This window comes from Rutilus rutilus (genome assembly GCF_951802725.1).
Source record: "Rutilus rutilus genome assembly, chromosome: 5".
NCBI classification, from domain to species: Eukaryota; Metazoa; Chordata; class Actinopteri; order Cypriniformes; family Leuciscidae; genus Rutilus; species Rutilus rutilus.
Genome location: NC_140213.1, coordinates 31313619 through 31334698, shown reverse-complemented (window position 1 = coordinate 31334698; position 21080 = coordinate 31313619). Strand labels below are relative to the sequence as shown.

The following is a 21080-nucleotide window of genomic DNA, read 5'->3' as shown; positions in this document are numbered from 1 at the left end:
TGAGATTGATTTTTTTTCATTGTGTGTGTGTTATAATAGTTACATCTAGAGTTCTACTTATCTGTTGCAGGTCGCAATCACACACAGGTGGCAGTGATAGTGTATGGGGGGAAATCAGCAGTGGCGATCACATGGAGAGATGAACAGACGGAAGACAATCTTCTCAAGCTTTTAGAAATCCTACACAGCAAGACAGACAATCCAACAAGACTGGGTAAACATGCTGTGAAAACACAGCAGCCTGACAGTTAAAACATATGCCACACTACATACATGTGGGCGTTCCTTCCTCTTTCTCCGCAGGAGCTGCTCTGCGATTGGCCGTACAGACAGCCATTTCCTCCACCAGTGGGGGACGAATGGGCATCCCTAAAGCTGTGGTTATGGTCGTGACTGACAGGTCAATAGACTCTGTGCAAGAGGCAGCAAACGAGGCTCTGACAGCTGGTTGGTGAAATCGTTTTATAGCTTTATCGATGGACTCTTTTAAGTGGTCCTTAATGTAGTGTTAATAGAAGTTAAACTCTATCACTAGCATCTGTGGTACATTGTTAATTTCCACAGAAAATAATTTCAGCTTAAATCAAGCAAAAAACAACAACAACAAAAACCTGTTTACAGTAATGCACTTACAATATAAGTCTATGGTGCAATATATTCCACATTTACTGTAAACTTTAACTGCATTTTTAAAGGTACGCTATGTAACTTTTTGCCCTCTAGTGGTTACAAAACAAAACAGCCGCTCTGTGCTTCCGCTTTGCGTGACTTGTATAGATGAACACTCTGTGAAAGAAACATAACCGAGAAAGATAGTACTTCAACTACACCCCAGAAAACAAATGTAGTAGTTTACCGATCTGAGTCGGCTCCAATTGAACACATATGAAAAAAAAAGAGAAAGAGATTATCCTACTGCTCATAAAACATTCAGTACTAAGCTTAAGAGATATAACCAGATTAGATGGAAAGGATCTCAACCTGACTAGCTGAAGTTATTAGTTCAATTAGTTAAATTTTTTCCTGATGTAATCAACAGAATGCCACTGCGAAAGCGCTTTAGTGTCACATTACCATAAAAATCTTTTTTTGAGAATTAAGTCATGATGTTTTGAAAACAGGCCTTTTATGAGATTAAAAAGTCAAAGTTTCAAGACTAAAGTCAGAGCATTATGAGATTTAAGTCGGTGCATTATTGGGTTATAGTCATAAAATTATTAGAATAAAGTCATAAAGAAACATCAAAGTGAAGTAGAGTCGGCCACCGGTTGCTATTTCAGACTGCACAAAAGAGGCAATTTCCTGAATGTCTGTTTGGCTCTCTCTCCTGAATAAATTTGATTTCCTACATAACTGCTGCAGTGTCCTCATACTAATGATAACTTGGTGCTGATGCAGCAAAAGACCAAGGATTTCTTAGTTGCTAAATCCTACAGTATGATTTAACTGAATGCACCACATCCATTTCTTGCATTAATGAAGCTGCAGCCTCTGTCTGCACCCTATTCCTATTGTAGCAGTTTATCATAATACTGTGGTTGTTTTCTCAAAAATCTTCTTCTTTATTTACACAATATTATGCGTTTTAAATTTTTTGCTTTTAATCTCATAGCATTATGTCTTAAAAGAAACATGTGTTTGTTGCATACAGGTGTGTCAGTGTTTCCCATTGGACTGGGTAACCAATATGACCAAACTGAACTGAGCACGCTCGCGGGTCCACACGCTCAGGACAACATCATTCGGCTGAGCAGCACAGAGTACCTGCTCGCCATGGCTGCACTCGACCAATCGTTCACCGACAAACTCTGCCGAGGTGAGACTCAACGTGTACACATTACACAATAAAACAGGACTAATGTAGCAATTTGATTATAATGATGATGATGATGATGTCCCTCAGCGGGTCCTCCTGGAGTGTGTGTGGATGATGAAGGGAATGAACGGAAGGTGAGCAGTTTTTTAGTGGGATGCAAAATTCATGCCCTTCATGCCATCAAACTTCCATTAAAGGCCTCGACTTTAAGAACATCAGCTTCTAATTTTCTTCCATACAACCTCTTGATCTGATGCAGACTTTCCGAGAACTCAAATCCAATCCATTTCATTGGATCTCAGGATCCATAATCAATTTCACTGGATCAGGCGTTCTGGGCCAATAACTTCATCCCTCAAAACCTTTTTGAGGTTGAGCTGCTCATTAACAGATCATTTAATCTAAGGCCAGAAACATATTCTATGCAAGTGAGCAAACATGAATGCTTGGTCAATGCATTACAAGCATGCATAATGAACATGCATTTTTGGGTGACAATGGCAGTAGTTAAACACTGAACTAAAGGGGGCGATAGAGTTACATTGAAATGTTTGTGCCATTAAAACAGGATGTGGTGTTTTTCAGACAGTTAGCTATAAATATCATTAATTGAACTCGCTCATCAAGAGTCTCTTCAAACTGTTGCTCTGTCATGGCAAAATGACCAATGAGAAAAATGACCATTGAAGACCCCCATAGCGCCACATTTCACATTACTTGCATAGCGTGTGTTTCGTCTACCTAGGGCTGCATGATTTGGGGGGGAAATCTACAGTAACTGATTTTCTGAAATTGCGATTGCAGTTTAAAATGCTATAAAAAGAACTCCAGGATTGATGTGCTTGTTTGTTGGGCTGCACAATTTGGCCCAAAATTTGTGATTATATATAAATATGACTATAAAATAATAATAATAATGATAATTGTACTGTAAAATAAAAAATAATTAGGATTATTATAACTAAATTAAATTATTAAAAATAAGTAGTATTACTTTCGTAACATTTCACTGTAAAATAAAAAATATATTTAAGAATTTTTTTTTTTTTATCATTTTATTTTACAGTACAACTATTAAATTACAATAGTAATATTTAAGGATTCATTTTTCATTTTCAAACGTCAAATCATCACGCTTTTATTTTGGTGGAAAACCACTGGGAGCTTCTCTTTTGTTGACAACAGTAGGATTTTAAATGTTTCTTATAATAAGTTTGGGAAGATGGTTGGCGCATGGTTGCGTTTCCAAGCGACTCAAACTTAGAGCAAATACAGAGATGAGTTTGTGTGGAGCAGCATTTACTGCTGACTGAGCCACACACTGAAAAAACTGGATCATGAACTTGTGTGTAAAAATGCACAGTGCCACACTTCACTCTGACACATGCAGCGCATATATTTATTCAATAAAATCGCAGCCACTAAGCCATATAGCGATTCTTGTTTTATTTCAAGTAATCGTATAGCACTTACTGCAGACTAACAAAGGCTCCTGAAGTTCTGCTTTGTGTATCAAAATAACTATTCTGACTATTTCTGTCCATCAGCCTGGTGAGACATGGCTGTTGTCAGATGGCTGTCACTCAGTGCTGTGCAACCCATCAGGCACAGTAACGGTGCAGAGCCACCGCATCAACTGTGAGAAGATGGAGCCTCCAGTCTGCAAAAACAGCCTTCCAGCCCTCCGCTACAATCACCACTGCGGCTGTACCTGGACTTGCCCCTGTATGACACACACCCCTAATTATGCAACTACCAACACATTAAAGAGGACCTATTATGCCCTTTTTTTTAAATCTTGATTTTGGTTTTGGGGTCTACTAGAATAGGTTTTCATACTTAAATGTTCAAATGCACATATTTTACATAATTGCAGCACCTCTTTTCCCAGTTTGTCAGAAACGCTCTGTTTAATTCCAGGAAGACCCACCTTTCAAAAAGAGCAGTGTTCTCTGATTGGTCGGCTGGACCAGTATGTTGTGATTGGCTGTTTTTGAAATGTTTAAACACACTACTAACGCAACTCAACCAGGCCTCGCGCCCTATATTTTGCATATGCATTGGGGCAGCAATTATTTAAATGAGGAATATTTTGATGTGTTCGTTCCCAAAAGAAAACTCAAGACTACAATCAAGGCGTTTCAGGGAGTTCAGAAACTGATATAGAGAATAACTCTCTTTGGAATGACTTTGTACTTTGTAACTTCACAGACCTTTTGTTCCTGCTGCTCAAAGCATAATAGGTCCTCATTTTAGGTCATTTTTACTCAAACTTGGATTAAAATTGCAAAATAGCACTTAATTTATGAGATGATACTGTATTAAACATGCAATGTGATGAGGCCAAGTGACAACAATTTAGCGTTATACTGTTTAAATATCGTTGCATAATGCATTATTTTACAAACCAAAAAAAAAAAAAGGAAATGCATGAACTGTAAACTTTTAACTTGAACATGCTTACTTTATTTCCCTAGGTAGTTGCATGGGCAGCTCCACTAGCCATGTTGTGTCATTTTCGGGGGCGGCTCTGAAGCTAAGAGCCGCTTGCTCCTATTTGCTGCTTCGCTCAGGAGGGGCGGAGCTAGTGTTGCATGCGGCTGCCTGTCAAAACTCGCCCAATCAGATCTGCATGAAGAGCCTGGAGCTGAAGGAGGGCGGGACAAGTGTGGTGCTACAGGATGATATGAAGGTAGATGCACTGAAAAAGCATGCAAAGTGAAAGAGCTAACCAACTTAGCAAAGAGATTAAACATGTTCTCTATATTTCAGGTGACTGTGGGCGGTGTGTTTACCGCAGTCCCATTCAGAATTCAGGGAGTAACTGTGACACAAATTGGTGCTATACTACACCAGCTGAGATCAGAGCAGCATGGTTTCACACTCACCTTCACTCCCCACAGCAATGAGTTCATGATCAACATGGACATCTCCATGAAACCTAACACCACTGGCGTATGCGGTAAATACAGTTCCTTTAAGCTTACGACTGTAATTTTTGTGCTTGATTGCTGATGAGAGTTTTTGTGGTATTCAAAATTAATTTTTAAATTCCAATCTAGTCCTTGAAAGTGGTTTGAGGTAGCAATCAGAATGCAAAATTGTCAAATTCATATTTAAAGAGGGAGAATTATGAAATGGTTATGAAATTAAATTCAGAGAAGTTTATATAACTGCTCTGTGGCTTTTAACATTTGTTAATACACTTTATTTATTTATTCATAATTCATAAACATATGGAGTATTCCCATCAGATAATATTAACATTAGCCAATATTAATAATCAATCTAATGCCGTCTATAGAAATTTTTATTTAGTTCAGTCATTAGTTAAATGTTAAATTATTTAAAGAATAAATATATATATACGGTATATATATATATATGAAGAGTTCAGATGCAAAAGCCTCTAAATGCCATCTGAAAATTTCTTCTAGAATGATCATTTTTATCAAGCTCTTATATTTAAGTTCAGTAATTTCACTTAAATGACAATTAATAGGTAATTTTCATTGCCATTTAAGTGAAATTACTGAACTTAAATATACAAGCTTGATAAAAAATATCATTCTATAAGAAAATTTCAGATGGCATTTAGAGGCTTTTGCATCTGAACTCTTCATATATATATATTAATTATTTTATTTTATAATTTTATATATATATATATATATATACACAGCAGTTGTGGTCAGAATGATTGGCACCCCTGGTAAATATGATCAAAGATGGCTGTAAAAAATAAATCTGCATTGTTAATCCTTTTGATCTTTCATTAAAAAGAAATACATTTTGAGGAAGGTCAGTATTTACTTATAGATAAGTTATCTGGCTGTATGGCAACATTTAAACCTGTTTTTGTTTTTCTTTTAACTAGGTTAAATATAAAGTTAAATAAAGTTAAATGTAATCAGTTGAGAAAATATATAGCAGGAAATAAATGGGCATAATTTGGGCAAAATATGACGATGTCGAAATTCTTTCAATTGCAGTTCCTCTTCCTATCAGTCTAATTCAAACTCCAGTTCAACATCTTGTGGGGTGTGTTAAGTAACTTGTCCACCTCTCTTCCAGGTTCCTGCTCTGATGAGCAGACAGGTCTAGTGTTATCTGACGGCAGTGTGACCACAGACCCTGACGTGTACCTGAAGGGATGGGCTCTGGACGAGTGTGTCCAGAATCTGGAGGTTGAGTCGTGTGCTGCTGGTGTGGCGAAGGGCTGTGATGTGTTAAGTTCTGAGGTGTTCAGCCGCTGTCACGCGCTGGTTCCTTTGCAGGACTATGTTCAGATCTGTCAGAGAGTGGCCTGCCAGCCTAATGCGGTGTGTGACCTTGTAACCGCCTACAGCACAGTGTGCCGTCAACAGGGAGTGTGTGTGGACTGGAGGACGCCCACCCTCTGCCGTGAGTCTTCTGTGATTAATGAGTCATGAAGTGAAGCGTGTTGCGACCCTCTCAGATCAGTGGCTCTAGGCCTGTGAGGTGGTGGTACTTTGATCAATGTACCTGAGAAAAAGAACAAACAGAAATTACACCAGGTCTGTGTGCAGTCATGAAAGTCTTAAGCTTGAAAGAAAGTTTAATGTGGGAGCTACAGATCTAGTAGCTGGTATTAAAGGAATAGATCAACCCAAAAATGAAAATTATGGCATTAATTAATCATCCTCATGTCGTTCCAAACCGGTATTCTGTTATTACCACAAAAGGAGACATATTTACACACCTCTTGACCAAACTCCAAAAAACGATAATAAAACACCATATAAATACTGTCTTGTGAGATATAGTGTTCTTGACTTCTGTAGTTATACGTTTGATTTGTATAATTTTTTTATTTTTATTTAGTTATTAATCACTGATAATATCCACCCCTCCCGCAGTGTTTAGTAGTTTATATACTAATATAGTATTTATTAATATTTAGAATTTTTTTATATTTTGAATAACTTTTATTTTTATATTTTCATTTTAGTTCTTTAGTCATGTTATTCGTTTTTTAATATGTATATTAGCTTTATTTTTATTAAATTTTTTCCATGCTTTTTAAAAAGGTTTTAGTTAACAATAACAATGCTGCTCTTTAGAAGATTATAAAAGAAAAAAAAGGGGGAAACAGAAATAGAAAAAAAATAGAAAAAAAATTATAATAAAAATTGTCTGAATTGAATATGAATTGTTGTTGTTTGGAAAGAACCAGATGACATTTTCCCCACGTTATGAAAAACAGCATACATGTTTAGAACAACATGAAGATGAGTAAATAATGATCATAATTTGAGATTATCCAAAATGTTTTCAAAATCCCCGCTTTTATGTTGCACATTTCATCAGTGTACATTATTCTAAAAAAAAGTTTTTCATAAAATGTAATAACTTCCGTCACCTCCTTTCCTCCAATTTTCCTTAATGCAGATTAAACAATTCACTCAAGTCACACATGTGGGGGAGGGGGGAGATATTAAACAATGACATAAAAAAAATTAATCTCCAGATGGACAAAATCAAATCCCACCCCACATTATTTTCTACTGTATCCTACTTTTCGCCTTTTCACTCTGAAATGTTGCATTACAGAATTAAATATGTTATGAACTGCATATTGTTAATAATTTTGTGTTCGACGCTTAATTGAGATTGAATTGTCAAATATCTCAATTTCTGTGTGTGTAGCCATGTCATGCTCAGGCTCTATGGAATACGCTGCGTGTCGAACAGGATGTTTGGAGCAGTGCGGCCAAAGCCAGTTCAGTCCTGGTGACATGATGGGTGATGGTTTAATGAAGGGCAGTGGATCACTGTGCTTGAACACTCCCACAGAGGGCTGTTTCTGCCCTGAAGGGTCTGTGTTAATGGGAGATAAGTGTGTAGGCAAAGAGGCCTGCAGTCAGTGTATGGACCACCATGGGAAAGCCCATCAGGTATTGAACATTAGTGCCTTTATGATATTGCTATGCCACCTTTATAAAACCAACGAGCCTTTGTCAGATCTGTGGAATTGCATACAACAGTCTTGTGATCTTGGTGTGTATGTTTCAGTTTATGGAAAGCTGGAATCCTGAGGACAACCCCTGTCTTCTGTGTGTGTGTCTGGATCAGCAGCGCATCAACTGCACAGCTTTACCCTGCAGCAATGCTAAAGGTAAAGACACAATGTGTATATGTTCTCTCTCACTGTCACTCTCGTCCACTACACTATTATCAGCCCCATTTCTCCAAGTGGTTTCTCAATGTGTGTTGTCATGGCAACTGTTGCTGTGTTACAGCCCCAGAGTGTGGACAATGTGAGGTTCTCCAGGAGAAGATGGGATCCAAGTGCTGCCCTGAATATGAGTGTGGTGAGCTGAGAATACACACAGAATCCACAAATAATGTACATTGTACTCATCAAAATATGTATATGCTCCTCCATACACACACACACACACACACACACACACACACACACACACACACACACACACACACACACACACACACACACATTTCATTTCCCTTATACAGTCATATAAATCTTAACCTAATGTCTTCTTGTTGATAAAAAAGGCTCATGGATATATTACGCTTTTACTACCCATATACTCACAGGTATGATGACACCTAATGGCAATACTATGATATAGTGTTGTGATGTACTGTGTGTGTGTGTGTTTGTAGTGTGTGATGCAAACTGTAAGCGGTCAGATCCCCCTCTCTGTGATCATGGGCTCAGTGTCGTCCTCACAAACCCTGGAGATTGTCTGCCAGTTTACCAGTGTGGTGAGAGCACTTAAACACACATACTCTAGTACGTTTCACATAGATGGTTTTCAATCACGTACAAATTATCTCTTTCACCGCCCTCTCTCAGTTTGTAAAAGGGATCAGTGTCCTGTGTCAACAAAACCATCCTGCCCTGCATACAAGAAGCTGTCGGTCACACCATCAGAGTGCTGCGATTCGTACGGATGTGTCTGCGACTGTCAGAACATCACCCGCACATGCCCTCCGGGTTACATCACGAATACTAACACCAACGATTGCGGCTGCATAGAGGTCACCTGCACGCCTGATAAGGTTGGCACTCTTTTGCGCTCTCGCTGCGCAAGTGTTATTCACTTGACCTTGCAGCTCCATGTCCTGAGGAGTGTGCTCTGCAATCAGCATGTGATTTACTATTTATATGTGCAGGTGTGTGTGGTGGACGCTGTGGTGTACCAGGTGGGCAGCAGGTGGGATGAGAAGTGTAAAACCTGCACCTGCACGGAGCAAACAGACAGACAGACAGGCCTGCACATCGCTCAGTGTGTGGACCCCGTCTGCAACCAGATCTGTCCTCTGGTGTGTCCTACACAACTTTGTTTCAATCTTTTTGGGTTTGAGTAATATTAATTTGTGGATTTTTATGAATTTTAGTCAATTTTATGAACATTGAATGTATTATAATGATCGTATGTTATTTTAAAAAGGACCTATTATGCCCTTTTACTAAGTCTTGATTTTGTTTTTGGGGTCTACTAGGATAGGTTTTCATGCATGAAAAAACACATAATTATTTTTTTATACATATTTTACATTATTGCAGCACCTCTCTTTCCAATCTGTCAGTAACGCTCTGTTTAGTTCCTGTCTCTATGAAGCACCTCCTTCCAAAAAGAGAAATGTGCTCTGATTGGTCATCATTGTGTTGTGATTGGTCAACTGGTTTGATAAAAATGTCAACCCCTTAACCGCAAGTTTCAACAAACCACTAACACAACTCAAGCAGGCCTCGCACCTTTTTTGCAGATGCTTTAGGCAGGAATTATTTAAAGTATAAAGTTTAAAGTATAAAGTATTTCAAGTTTATTGAAAATCTAGGAACTATACTCTCATTCCTGCGTAATAATCAAGAAACTTTGCTGCCGTACCATGAGTCCAGCAGGCGTAATGATATGACGCAGTGCCTGAAAATAGTCCCCAGCTCAGTAACTTCCAACGTGACCGGGACTAAGTTTGTCTAACCTATTAGACCTATTTTCAGGCGCTGCATCATATCATTACGCCTGCTGCACCCATGGTACGGCAGCAAAGTTTCTTGATTATTACGCAGGAATGAGAGTATAGTTCCTAGCCATATCAGCCTAGAAAATCGCAACTTTACATTTTCCGTTGGTCTTAGTACACGATGTAACTACAGAAGAGTCAAGTTTTAAATAGGAAAAATATCGAAACTCTTTGTTCATTTTTTTGAGAGAGATGCTAATGGTCCTGTCCGATTCAATGATCTATGCTAAGCTATGCTAAAAGTGGTACTGCCAGACCCGGAGATCGGCTGAATGGATTCGAAAACGGTAAAACTCAACTGTTTAACTCTGGGGAAGTTGTAAAATGAGCCTATTTCCAAAAAAAGTGGAGTATCCCTTTAAATGAGGGATATTTTGATATGCTTGTTCCCAGTAGAAAACTGAAAAGACCATAATCGAGGCGTTTCAAGGCTGTTCTAACTGATATAGAGAATAACTCCCTTTGGAGTGACTTCGTGCTTCACAGACCTTTTTCATGCTCAAACAGCAACATTACACAATAGAGCTTGAGTGATCGAATGGAATTCAAGCGTAGTTCAGGCAGACCACTGATCGCTAAATAATATCAGCTGACGCTCAGCTGATTTGTTACTCCACCTACTCTAATCAACTATAGTATTTAAGCTCATTCAACATATGCTCCGCAGTCTGTCGTACAGACATTTACACCCACCTCCACCTCCTAGCATCTTCATAATAGAGCAGTGGATTCTGTATAGAAACTCTATGTACGTAATCATTGTATCTCCTTCTGTAAACATATGCTAAGAAACATTTGGTTATTAAAAGGCTTGGGGGATTTGTGTCTCAAGGATGCATCTCAAGCTGTCTAGTATAGCAGCTCGAGCACCTTAGAGCCTAAGCCTCTCGCCAAATCCAAAGATTGTCAATAAATTTCATTCTCAAAGTGGTCCTGACTGAACTAAAGAAAGTTAAAAATGTAACAAATCATAATAGGTCCTCTTTAAAAGACAACATGTAGCAGCATTTACAGTGCATTTAACTTCTGTATTGTGCACAATATTACACAATATTCTGTATTGTGTACTGCATGAATATTCATTGGGGCTTGAATTCAGGCTATGATATTATAAGTTATTTTTACTAAGGCATCAATAATTATTACTCATACTCTCAGAAGGGATCTGAAGTAACTCCTCACCTCAAGTATTACATTTCTATGCACTTATTCAGCATTGAATGAAACCAAAGTCCCTTTAAAGTCAGGGTGAAATGAAAGAAGAGACGGATCTTTTCGTCTGTATTGTGATGTACATCTGAGAGAAATAGGTTATCAGAAAAAATAAGAAAAGCAAGGAAAATTAGGGCAGGGACTTGGTTCTATCCATCAGTTTTTGATTCGTATATGAACATATTCATGTAAGAATCATTCACAGTAATATCAAAAACGTGCATTTAGAAAATGCGACTTTAATGCAAGCCATGAACTTGGTGAATATCTTGGTAACAACCCAGGCAGGGATTTCCAGTCATGAATTTGAATGTTATGCTTAAGTAACACATTTCAAATCAAGAAAAAAATCTGGCAGCAATAGTTTTGTGCTTCTTTTAAAAATTCACACAAAATACTATATATTTTCAGGCTGGTCCAGCTAACACATATACGCATTAAAGAGTAAACAAACAAATGATACATCTATGAGAAAGGCAATTGGCTCTTCGCAAGGCAGGACTACAGCCACCATATTGAGTGTTATAATTTCTCCTGTTCATTTCTATACAAGTGAACTATATCCACTTATAATGTCTTTGTGACATTATACATATATTATTTGTACCTCAAATTATGCAACATGTTGAGCAGGTGTTTTGCTCAGTTTTACTATTGTCTCTTGGTGGATAAAGCAGGCAAAATAACCCCATAGACTCTTATATCTAGTGACCAGAATATGATAGTGGCTCTTTTGATTTGGGTGAGAAATCAAACACTTGGCAACCACCAAGAACCACTTAATATAATTTCCTTCACCCCTGCAGTCTCTTTGTCATGTTAACAAAAAGGAAACTATTAAAAGTGTAATTTTTTTTTTATTACATTCTGATGAAACATTATGAAAACGAATACGTTTTCCCATACAATAACATGCAGTGATGAATCATGCACAGTATGTCTAGTGACATTTATAGCAAAGTAAAAGTGATTGTGATTTCACATTGATTTTGTATATGCAGGGAACCACATACTCACATTCAGAAAGCGAGTGCTGCGGTCACTGCCGTAAATCCAGCTGTGTGGAAGGAGGCTATATGAGACAGGCGAGTAGAGTCTTTTTCCTTCTACTCTCTGCTTGTGTTTGAATGCGCTACGATCTGAAAAAAATCTTTGACTTCACATGTGTGCAGGTGGGAGAGCAGTGGGTGTCTCCGCACGACAGATGTGTGTGGAGCGAATGTGTACAGGTCAACGAGGAAGTGTTCATCCAGCATACAAACACGTCCTGCCACCTCATGGACACGCCAACCTGTCCACTGGGCACAGAGCTCCAGTGCAATACAGTGGATGACTGCTGCCCGACCTGCCACTGCGGTACAGACACATACAGTCCAAAATGAACTTAACTTAATGCCACACCTGCCAATGATAGATGAACTGATCAAATATTATGTGTGGTCACATTTGCCATTGTTTTGCAAATGTTTGGGAGTGAAATCCAGGCATTTCAATATGAATCCACAAACCAGCTGTTTGGTTTGGAGGTGACGATATATCGGCCACTATATCAATATCGTCTGGTTTATGTTCATTTTTAAAGTTATTGTTATCAACCCGATAAGAACATTTTGCCGATATCTTAAAGCCGATAAATAATGTATTTCCTTCAGCTGAGACACTTCAGATGTGCATTGTTCGCCATGATGTTTTTGAATTGTTTTAAATACCGTATGATTGAAATCACTTTGAAAGAAAAATACAGTTAAGTGCAATATGTGCAGCCCAAGTCTGTCATATAGGCTTCATAAAATTATAATGAGAACATTATTATAATTGTGTGCTTGGGACATGGTGAGCCTTTTGTTTTTGAAATCAGGCAAATAAAAATTTGGATTTAGATTTATTGGCCAATACATCGGTTATTGGCTTTCAAATATAAAGAGTTATCGGTATCGGTCCCTAAAAGTGACTTCAGTGTGAGCTGCGCTTCATACATCGCTACACTATTGACAATAGACAATGGATCTTTTTTGCTTGTGAAATTTCACCAACATTTTGCCAATGTGACCACACTTTTAAAGGGAAAGAACACTTCAAGACAGTTGAAGGATTAATTTTTTTGCCATAATCTATTACTATTCCTGTAGTAGAGTGTTACGTGTGATGATCTAAATCTTTATATAGGTGACAACAATTAAATACTCACAACTGGTTTACATCGATAAATAAAAGCCAATATTGGATATATCAAATTTAAACTGAATTGTAATATAAACACTATAAATAGCAACGGCAAACTTATTGTAGAAATTAAAATAATCATAATAACAATAAACCTTCAATAAATAAATAACATAACATACAATAATTTAAAAAAAAAATTCTTGCAATAATATAAAAATAGAGCTATTATAGAGCTCAAACACTTCTGATATTTAATACAATTTCGAACATTTCCTAAGAGAAGTCTTAAAAAAATGCATTAATGAAATTTCTGAATAAAACTGTTCTTAATATATGTATATAATATATTTATATTTACTTGCCAAATCCAATTTTACTCCCATTTGGTGCTTGAAGTGTTAATTTTGGACCCTGCACACACATACTGCTCGTTCACTGCTGGTCTCTGTGATTTTTCTTTTTTTTCTTCCTTAGATATTAATGCCTTTTTTCTCTCTCTGCAGTTCCAATGAATGCCTGCGTGCTGAATCAAACTGTTATTGCGGTAAAGACGTTGACTTAACATACAGAATGCTAATGTGCGTAATGTGCCGTGTGCAGATGTCTTGGTGCATAACAGATTGACTTTGGGGTGTCTTGCTCTGTGTGTGCGAGTAGGCTGGAGAGCGAGTGATGCTGGATGTGTGCACGCACTGCGAGTGTGTGGGAGATAAGAGGAGTTATCGGCTCTCTTGCAGAAAGATGAGCTGCTCCCCCTGCTCAGAGGTAAAACCCTCACTCTGGAGATTATTAAAGGGATGGTTTACCCCCAAAAATGACAATTCTGTCAGCATTTACTTACCCTCATGTCGTTAAATTACATTCTTTCTTCCGTGGAGTACAAAAGCAGATGTTTTGTTTACATTTGAAAGGTTTTATCTTCATTTCTAAGTATATGGAGCCTTAAAATTACAGTAAGCCCTAAATATATGAGTACAGTTATATGTGTGTTTTGTTTTGTAGGGATATACACTGGAGCCAATACCTAATGCTTGCTGCGGTCGCTGTGTAGCAACTGCTTGTAGCATCCGACGACCTGACGGACAGCTGGTCACTCTGAAAGTAATAAATATGTGCAGACATGAGTCATTGTCACTAACTGTAGCCTGTATAGTCAGTGTGCATCTCACCTCTCTATCGTCAATTAGTACCTCTATGTGTCAATGAAAATGGTTAAAATGGCCAAAACAAGAAAACAGTCATGTTTTGCCAGCTTAAGATCCGTTTTGTTTAGAAGAATTGTTTTAAACATTTCAAACCCATGAACTTTAATAACCAACCATTTTTCAGCAAAGACCCAGATATCTAATATAAATATTTGCTGTTCTTATGAACCTGCTATTCATCAAAGAATCCTATAAAAACTAAATCATGGTTTCCACAAAAATAATATGCAGCACAACTGTTTTCAATATTGATAATAATAAGAAATGTTTCTTGAGCAGCAAATCAGCATATAAGAATGATTTCTGAAGGATCATGTGACAATGACGACTGGAGTAATGATGCTGAAAATTCAGCTTTACTAACGGGTATAAGAATAAAAATTATAAATATATTTTACAATTTTACTGTTTTATTATTAAAAAACTGCAGCCTTAGTGAGCATAAGGGAAGTTCTTTCAAATCATTAAAAAATCTTACCGACCCCAAACTTTTGAATGGTAGTGTATAAGGCCATTGTTTACAGGATAACCAAACTAGAAAGTGAAGTGATCTGCAGGCTAAAAAATAAATAAAATAAAATAAAATATTAATGCTTGAGGAGTCATATGAAACTATCTTGGCTTGTGAGCCGGTAGTTTGAGACATCTTGCTGTAAATGCTCCAGATGTTCTATTGATTTTCAGATAGTGTCATAAATGTGTACATATGTGTGTGTTTTCAGGCAAATACAACTCGTACAGACGGCTGCATTAAACACACATGCAGTGTGAATAAGAATGAAGAACTGGTGCTGGAGACTCTAGTGACAACATGCCCTCCGTTTGACCGCAAACACTGTCTGGAGCATGGGGTACACACAAACACACACACACACACACACACACACACACACACACACACACACACACACACACACACACATTTGTTTCACTATTTTACTGAGGACATTGGATAGACTGCCACTGATTTAAAATCAGGTTTATGATATTTACTATCACCTAACCCAACCCCTACTCCTAAACAAACCTATCACAGACACATGTGTAAAACACTAGATTTAAATAAAAACATATTTTGACAGATTTATAAGCTTTTTTTAACTGGACCAGTAAAATGTCCTTACTAGTCGGTTGTCATAATATTTTACTGCATAAGTGAGGACATTTGGCCCTCACAAGTATAGCTAAACCTGTAGAAACACACACTTTATAAATGTATTAACTCACAAATGTATTAAATGAAAAGGTTAATTTCACTCAAATATTACCGAAAGTTCTTTTGACTTAATAGAAAAAGATATGTGAACTCAGTAACTGATTAAATTAATCATAACTCAGACAGAATGAAATAAAGCAGGCTCCTAGTTCCCAGCGTGCTTTGCTTTAAACTCTGTAAGGAGAGTAAATGTTGAAATTAACTGTTATTTTATGTGTTTTTTCACACTATTAATATAGAGTGAGATATGTTAGTGTTTAATATTCTGTTATGTTGTGCTGTGGTTAGCAACCAACTGCAAGAGGGTTAAGTTAATGTTTCTAAATGGAGTGTATAATTTAACTGTACTGTATATTTGGAAAATCTCAAATGAAATAAGTTCACAGTACTCATTGGTTTCTAAGCTTAAATGGATAGATGAGTTATCATGACGATTGGGTTTTACAATGAAAAACATTATTAAACCAACAAATGAAAAACCTGATTCCTTTAGTCATAATCTACCAAACTCTAAACACCAATCCAGGAATATGTTATATGTATTGTGTTGCACAGTGATAAAAGTAAAACTATGTATCCTTTATCCACAGGGTAAAATAAGCCAGATTGAAGACACCTGCTGTGAGATGTGTAAGTCTAAACACCACAACATCCGGAGCTTGCATTTCCAAAAAGCATCTTAAGCCTAAGTAGATTGTAGAACCATTGCCATCGATGGTCTCTACAATCAACTTAGCTCACGGTGCCTTTGGGAAACGCAGCCCTGCTCAGTGTATAAACTCCATCCGTCTGATCTGAACTTGACGTGTGCATATGTTAAATGTTTGTTTAGGTACCGAGCCAGAGTGCAGAAGAACTGTGGGTCTTCTGAATTACATCAGGGTGGACGACTGCCAATCAGAAGAGAAGATAGAACTCACTTACTGCGAGGCGAGTCGATGCACTCCAAATATATTCTACCATTAAAGTCTCAACAATATCATGAAGCTATATACATATAATTTATCCCGTCTGTCTTTCTCTCTCACCCACAGGGAAAGTGTAGCAGCAAGTCTGTGTATTCTCTGGACAAGCACAAGGTTGAGAGCGAGTGTGTGTGTTGCTCAGCTACAGGCACCGTGCCCATGAATGTTTCCCTACACTGCGCTAACGGCACGCAAACACACCACCAAGTCCTCGCTGTCACTGGCTGTGACTGCATGTCGCACGCCTGTCCCACCGACTGAGAACAGACACAGAAACCTGATAAAATAACATACATTCACAACAATTCACTTTCATATATGCATCTACAGCAGGTATAATGCTCAGTGGATTTTCTACCAACTGATTCACTGATAATCGAGCACTTTATCATAAATTGCCGTTTTTATTTCAACGTATAAAGGACACATCATTAATCAATGAACAATAATCTCAGATTGCTGCATTTTATGAATAACTATTATATGTGGTTGTTGTTTATGGCTGTTTATTAGACTAAACTACAATAAAGAGCAAGGCTAAACAAGTACTTAGCTTGGACCACTCGGTGGTGCTCTGGACACTTGAACCCATTTGCGTGAGAGTGTTGGTGAGCATGGAGAATACTGATCTGTCAATTAGTTGTGAAGGGTGTTGAAGGGTGCAATTCACACATCTGGAGGACACACATTAAAGACTTGTTACTCACTTCTCAGCCTCGTGAAATATTGAGTATAATAAGGTAGAACTATTTCTAGAATTTCTCTTTCTACACATTTTCATATGAAATATTTATATGGCATTCACATATCCTAAAAGGTTTAAATAATATCCGATTAAGTAACCAAATGAAAACACATATAAATTGTTATGTGCAGAAAAGACCTTCACTATAACTGTGATAAAAATCATCTGGAAATCGTGTCAGAAAGTATGTTTAATAAACCCAGTGAGTCACTGCATTATTATGATGTGTTCTGAAGGTAATTATGAAAGTGCATGACTGATCCATGCATTCTCTGAGGGGAATTACTTGGCACTCATTGTGCACAACAGCATCAGATACTGACTACAATACTATTGATCAGTTTGCTCAAATCGCTGGCTAAATGATTGCTTTAGTTTTCTCATTTAAGGGGGCCATTTAATGTTCTCTCGTAAATTAATTGAATAAACAATGTAAAGTGTGCTAAGGATAAGGTAGTGGTTGTTTAATGGTGAAGTCTCTGAGGTTTAGTTCTGTTGAGAAGTGACCGAAGAAAACGCCACTGTGTTCTTAAACAAAGCACATAACCCCAGGTTTATCCAAGCAGACAATATGCTACAAATCAGTTTGGACATTATTTAAAAGCATAGGCTATTACTGACCCAGTTGAAATGTCAAAACAGTAAAAAAAACTTTTTATTTTTATACTCGTTTCACAGTGAATATCATTAACAAGTATGATTTCAATATATAATGTATAAAGTAGTTCACCCAAAACTAAACTCACACTCTTTCTGATACTGTATGACTTTGAAGCCCCCCTAAACTTCTGCCTAGCCCCCCTAAAAAAAAAAAAAGGTCATAAATGTTAGACTGACAGAAATAATCAGGCAAACTAATCAACTTTTGTCTAATTTAGCCATTTTTAACTGAAAATAGGCCTATGTAACGTGATTCATGTAATTGAATAATTAGTTTACTGTCATTGTGAGGGGACAAAAAACATTAACAAAAGCCGTTTTCATCATATCAGGCAAGGTTAATATGAATGTTTACATATTGTGAATTAATATTATAATATAATTTGTAGCCTTCTGTAAATTATAAAAGTCCAGCTTTAGGAAGGTAAGAGACAGGACAAGATAAGGAGACTGAGAGAAAAAGAAAGGAGAGAGCAGGTATTGACAGATAATCTACTGCCCGCTGACATGGTTTTAAAGACATTATCTAATTTTTCTAATCTTATTTGCATATTCTAATGTAGTGGATGACGACAACTGCCATGCGTCAGTTCCCACGTGTTCCCTAGTATATAGTATGCAAAAGCAGTATATTAAACAATATGTTTGAATATGCAGTATTCAAACAGTTCCGCTGATTCTTAAGAATGCACCCATACCATAATGATGCCGTACGGAGGATCTGTCTGATTTAAAAAGTTGTGCCGCTTGTTTTTTTCTTCTTTTCAATCGTGCAAACTGGTGTAAATGCAAAATAAAAAATCCGTGTGATTAAACAGTACTTGAGTAAATTATGCTCACGGTTGGTGTTATCGAATTATATGATTTGATATGAAAGCACTGGTAAGTAAAGGCACAAATAGACAGTGATGTGATACATTGTTTGGCCAGGTAGTGTAAATGCGCTTAGCTTTCTCTTGAGAGTCATGAATCCCTGTGTTTGTTTACCTGAGGGCATGAGGCATATTTAAGTGACGTTTTAGTCAAGTGTGTGTGTGAGTATATTTGAAAAGAATAGAGGTGGCTTACAGACAGGTTTTGAGCATTGACGCACAGCCTTCAATTATTTCATTAGCGCTGAAATGGTTTTCGTATTATACCGTGTTCTTTGACTTTTCATATTAACACCGTGTTAGTAGCCTACATGAAAAGTCAAAGAACTCGTGCGGGGTCAAAGGACATATCAAAATGGCGGATATTCGAACGAACCTTTGATTTCACTTTTTGCAAGTACAATTTGAAACAGCAATAACTAAATGAGTAAAGATACATATAAAATTAAATTACGTCCATCAAGTTGTACAGAAATTTGGTCGCAGCAAGTGTTTTGAATGGGGGGGCATATTAATCGCGACTTTTTATTCGTAAACACTGAATGAATCTCGTTCGTGAACGAACCGAATGAACGATTCATCTGCTGACCAGCTGTGAGGAAATGTTAAACGCTCATTCTGGAGTAGTATCTTAGTATATTTGTACATTTAATAAAGAACACGAAACTTGGTCGAATTGGTTGTGTGAATGAGTCATTCCCTCACTTATCGCCTCCTGTTATGTCACTGAACGAATCTTAACGGATCCTAACGATTCTGTTGAAAGTGTTTGAGACGGCAACATCCCATTTGTGTTTAATTTAAGGAAGTTATAAAGGTTTGGAATAACATGAGGTAAGTAAATGATGTCAGAACTTGAATACCTGAGTGAACTATTCTTTTATTTCTTATTTAATTGTTGATCATAAAATACATTACAAATTAATGTGGCATATCGGTTTTTGCATGTTGAATTGGATTTGCATTCTTGCATTTAGAGTTTGTGTGTTAGAGTTACAGAGTGTGTGTCTGAGGGGGAGGGGGGAGTGTCGGCTGTCACCGTTCTCTCGGTGCACGCGCGCTGTGTCCGACTCTCGCTGGAAGTTTGAGCGTCTCGAGCGCTCCACGGTATTAACGGCAGCAGCACGAGCGCGTTAAGCTGCGCGGGGCCGCGAGCGGATTGTCCACCATCTCACCGGGAACATGAACATGGCACTGAACAGGTCTCCCTCTGCCACGGGTGAGTACTAGCCCTGGCACTCCAGTTTATGTTGTTTGTGCGCGCCGCGCGCGCGCATTGTTTTCTCTGAGTCAAAGCGAAAATGTATTTGCTGCATATCTATGAAATAGTCTCTTCAACAAATTGGCTAGTTTCATTATCGCTTTATATTTAACTGTTGCAGATGCATGCTTGTTATTTCATTTAATCATACATGTATAGTCAGTTTGCGTGATCTGATGAAAACTGAACATTTGAGGGGCACCAAACTGGTCGTTCGTGTTAATTGCAGTGAAAGGCGCGCGCCATTATTTGCCCCCTCAGACAGGCTGTCACACTTTACCACTCATTAATGTCACTAATAGTGTTAGAATTCATCCTTTGGCTTTAGAAAACAAAGAGAGGTCTCAGTGTGTCGTAAGGGGTTTGTATAATTAGCTGGGGCAATAAGCTGGAGCTATTTCAAGCGCCACTGACGCCATGTGTTTAAGAAATCAAATGCACTTTGATTTGTTTTTCTTTCTTTCTTTTTCTTTTTTCACATTGACGACAGAATGGAAATTGTGCTTTGATATGAAAGCACTGGGAAGTAAAGGCACAAATAGACAGTGATGTGATGTATGGTTTGGCCAGGTAGTGTAAATGCGCTTAGCTTTCTCTTAAGAGTCATGAATCCCTGTGTTTGTTTACCTGAGGGCAAGAGGCATATTTAAGTGACGCTTTAGTCAAGTGTGAGTATATCTGAAAAGAATAGAGGTGTACGTGGGGCTTACAAGTCAGGTTTACAGGTTTTGAGCATTGACGCACAGCCTTCAATTATTTCGCTGTCCTTGGTGCTGAACGGGTTTTCGTATCTTCTTTTCTCTAAGTAGATGCTCTCTCTCTCTCTCTCTCTCTCTCTCTCTCTCTCTCTCAGTTCCATTTCAGTTTCAGTCTATTTATTGGCATGATTGTCTTGCATGCAATATTGTCAAAGCAAAGAGCTAAAGAAAAGATTTAAAAT

The 21080-nt window shown here is 37.7% G+C and overlaps 2 protein-coding genes across 3 annotated transcripts in view; both read left to right on the top strand.

Annotated features, from left to right (window-relative positions):
- vwf (von Willebrand factor) overlaps positions 1-17797 on the top strand; it is a 38658-nt gene extending 20861 nt beyond the window's left edge. Inside the window, exons 30-52 of the mRNA XM_084409554.1 lie at positions 71-214; positions 304-447; positions 1652-1816; positions 1904-1950; positions 3364-3541; positions 4294-4508; positions 4589-4778; positions 5891-6220; positions 7487-7734; positions 7853-7955; positions 8080-8151; positions 8471-8572; positions 8664-8869; positions 8984-9133; positions 12052-12135; positions 12223-12406; positions 13720-13760; positions 13874-13981; positions 14219-14317; positions 15144-15272; positions 16228-16267; positions 16470-16567; positions 16672-17797. Of these exons, the coding sequence (XP_084265680.1) occupies positions 71-214; positions 304-447; positions 1652-1816; positions 1904-1950; positions 3364-3541; positions 4294-4508; positions 4589-4778; positions 5891-6220; positions 7487-7734; positions 7853-7955; positions 8080-8151; positions 8471-8572; positions 8664-8869; positions 8984-9133; positions 12052-12135; positions 12223-12406; positions 13720-13760; positions 13874-13981; positions 14219-14317; positions 15144-15272; positions 16228-16267; positions 16470-16567; positions 16672-16863 (3269 nt within the window). The 3' untranslated portion in view covers positions 16864-17797. The remainder of the gene's footprint in view (positions 1-70; positions 215-303; positions 448-1651; positions 1817-1903; positions 1951-3363; positions 3542-4293; positions 4509-4588; positions 4779-5890; positions 6221-7486; positions 7735-7852; positions 7956-8079; positions 8152-8470; positions 8573-8663; positions 8870-8983; positions 9134-12051; positions 12136-12222; positions 12407-13719; positions 13761-13873; positions 13982-14218; positions 14318-15143; positions 15273-16227; positions 16268-16469; positions 16568-16671) is intronic.
- Positions 17798-19952: 2155 nt separating this feature from the next.
- Positions 19953-21080, top strand: part of ano2a (anoctamin 2a) — a 37940-nt gene continuing 36812 nt past the window's right edge. For both annotated transcript variants that reach the window (XM_084409195.1, XM_084409194.1), the window contains exon 1: positions 19953-20098. In XM_084409195.1, coding sequence (XP_084265321.1) covers positions 20062-20098 — 37 coding nt within the window. In that variant the 5' untranslated portion in view covers positions 19953-20061. The remainder of the gene's footprint in view (positions 20099-21080) is intronic.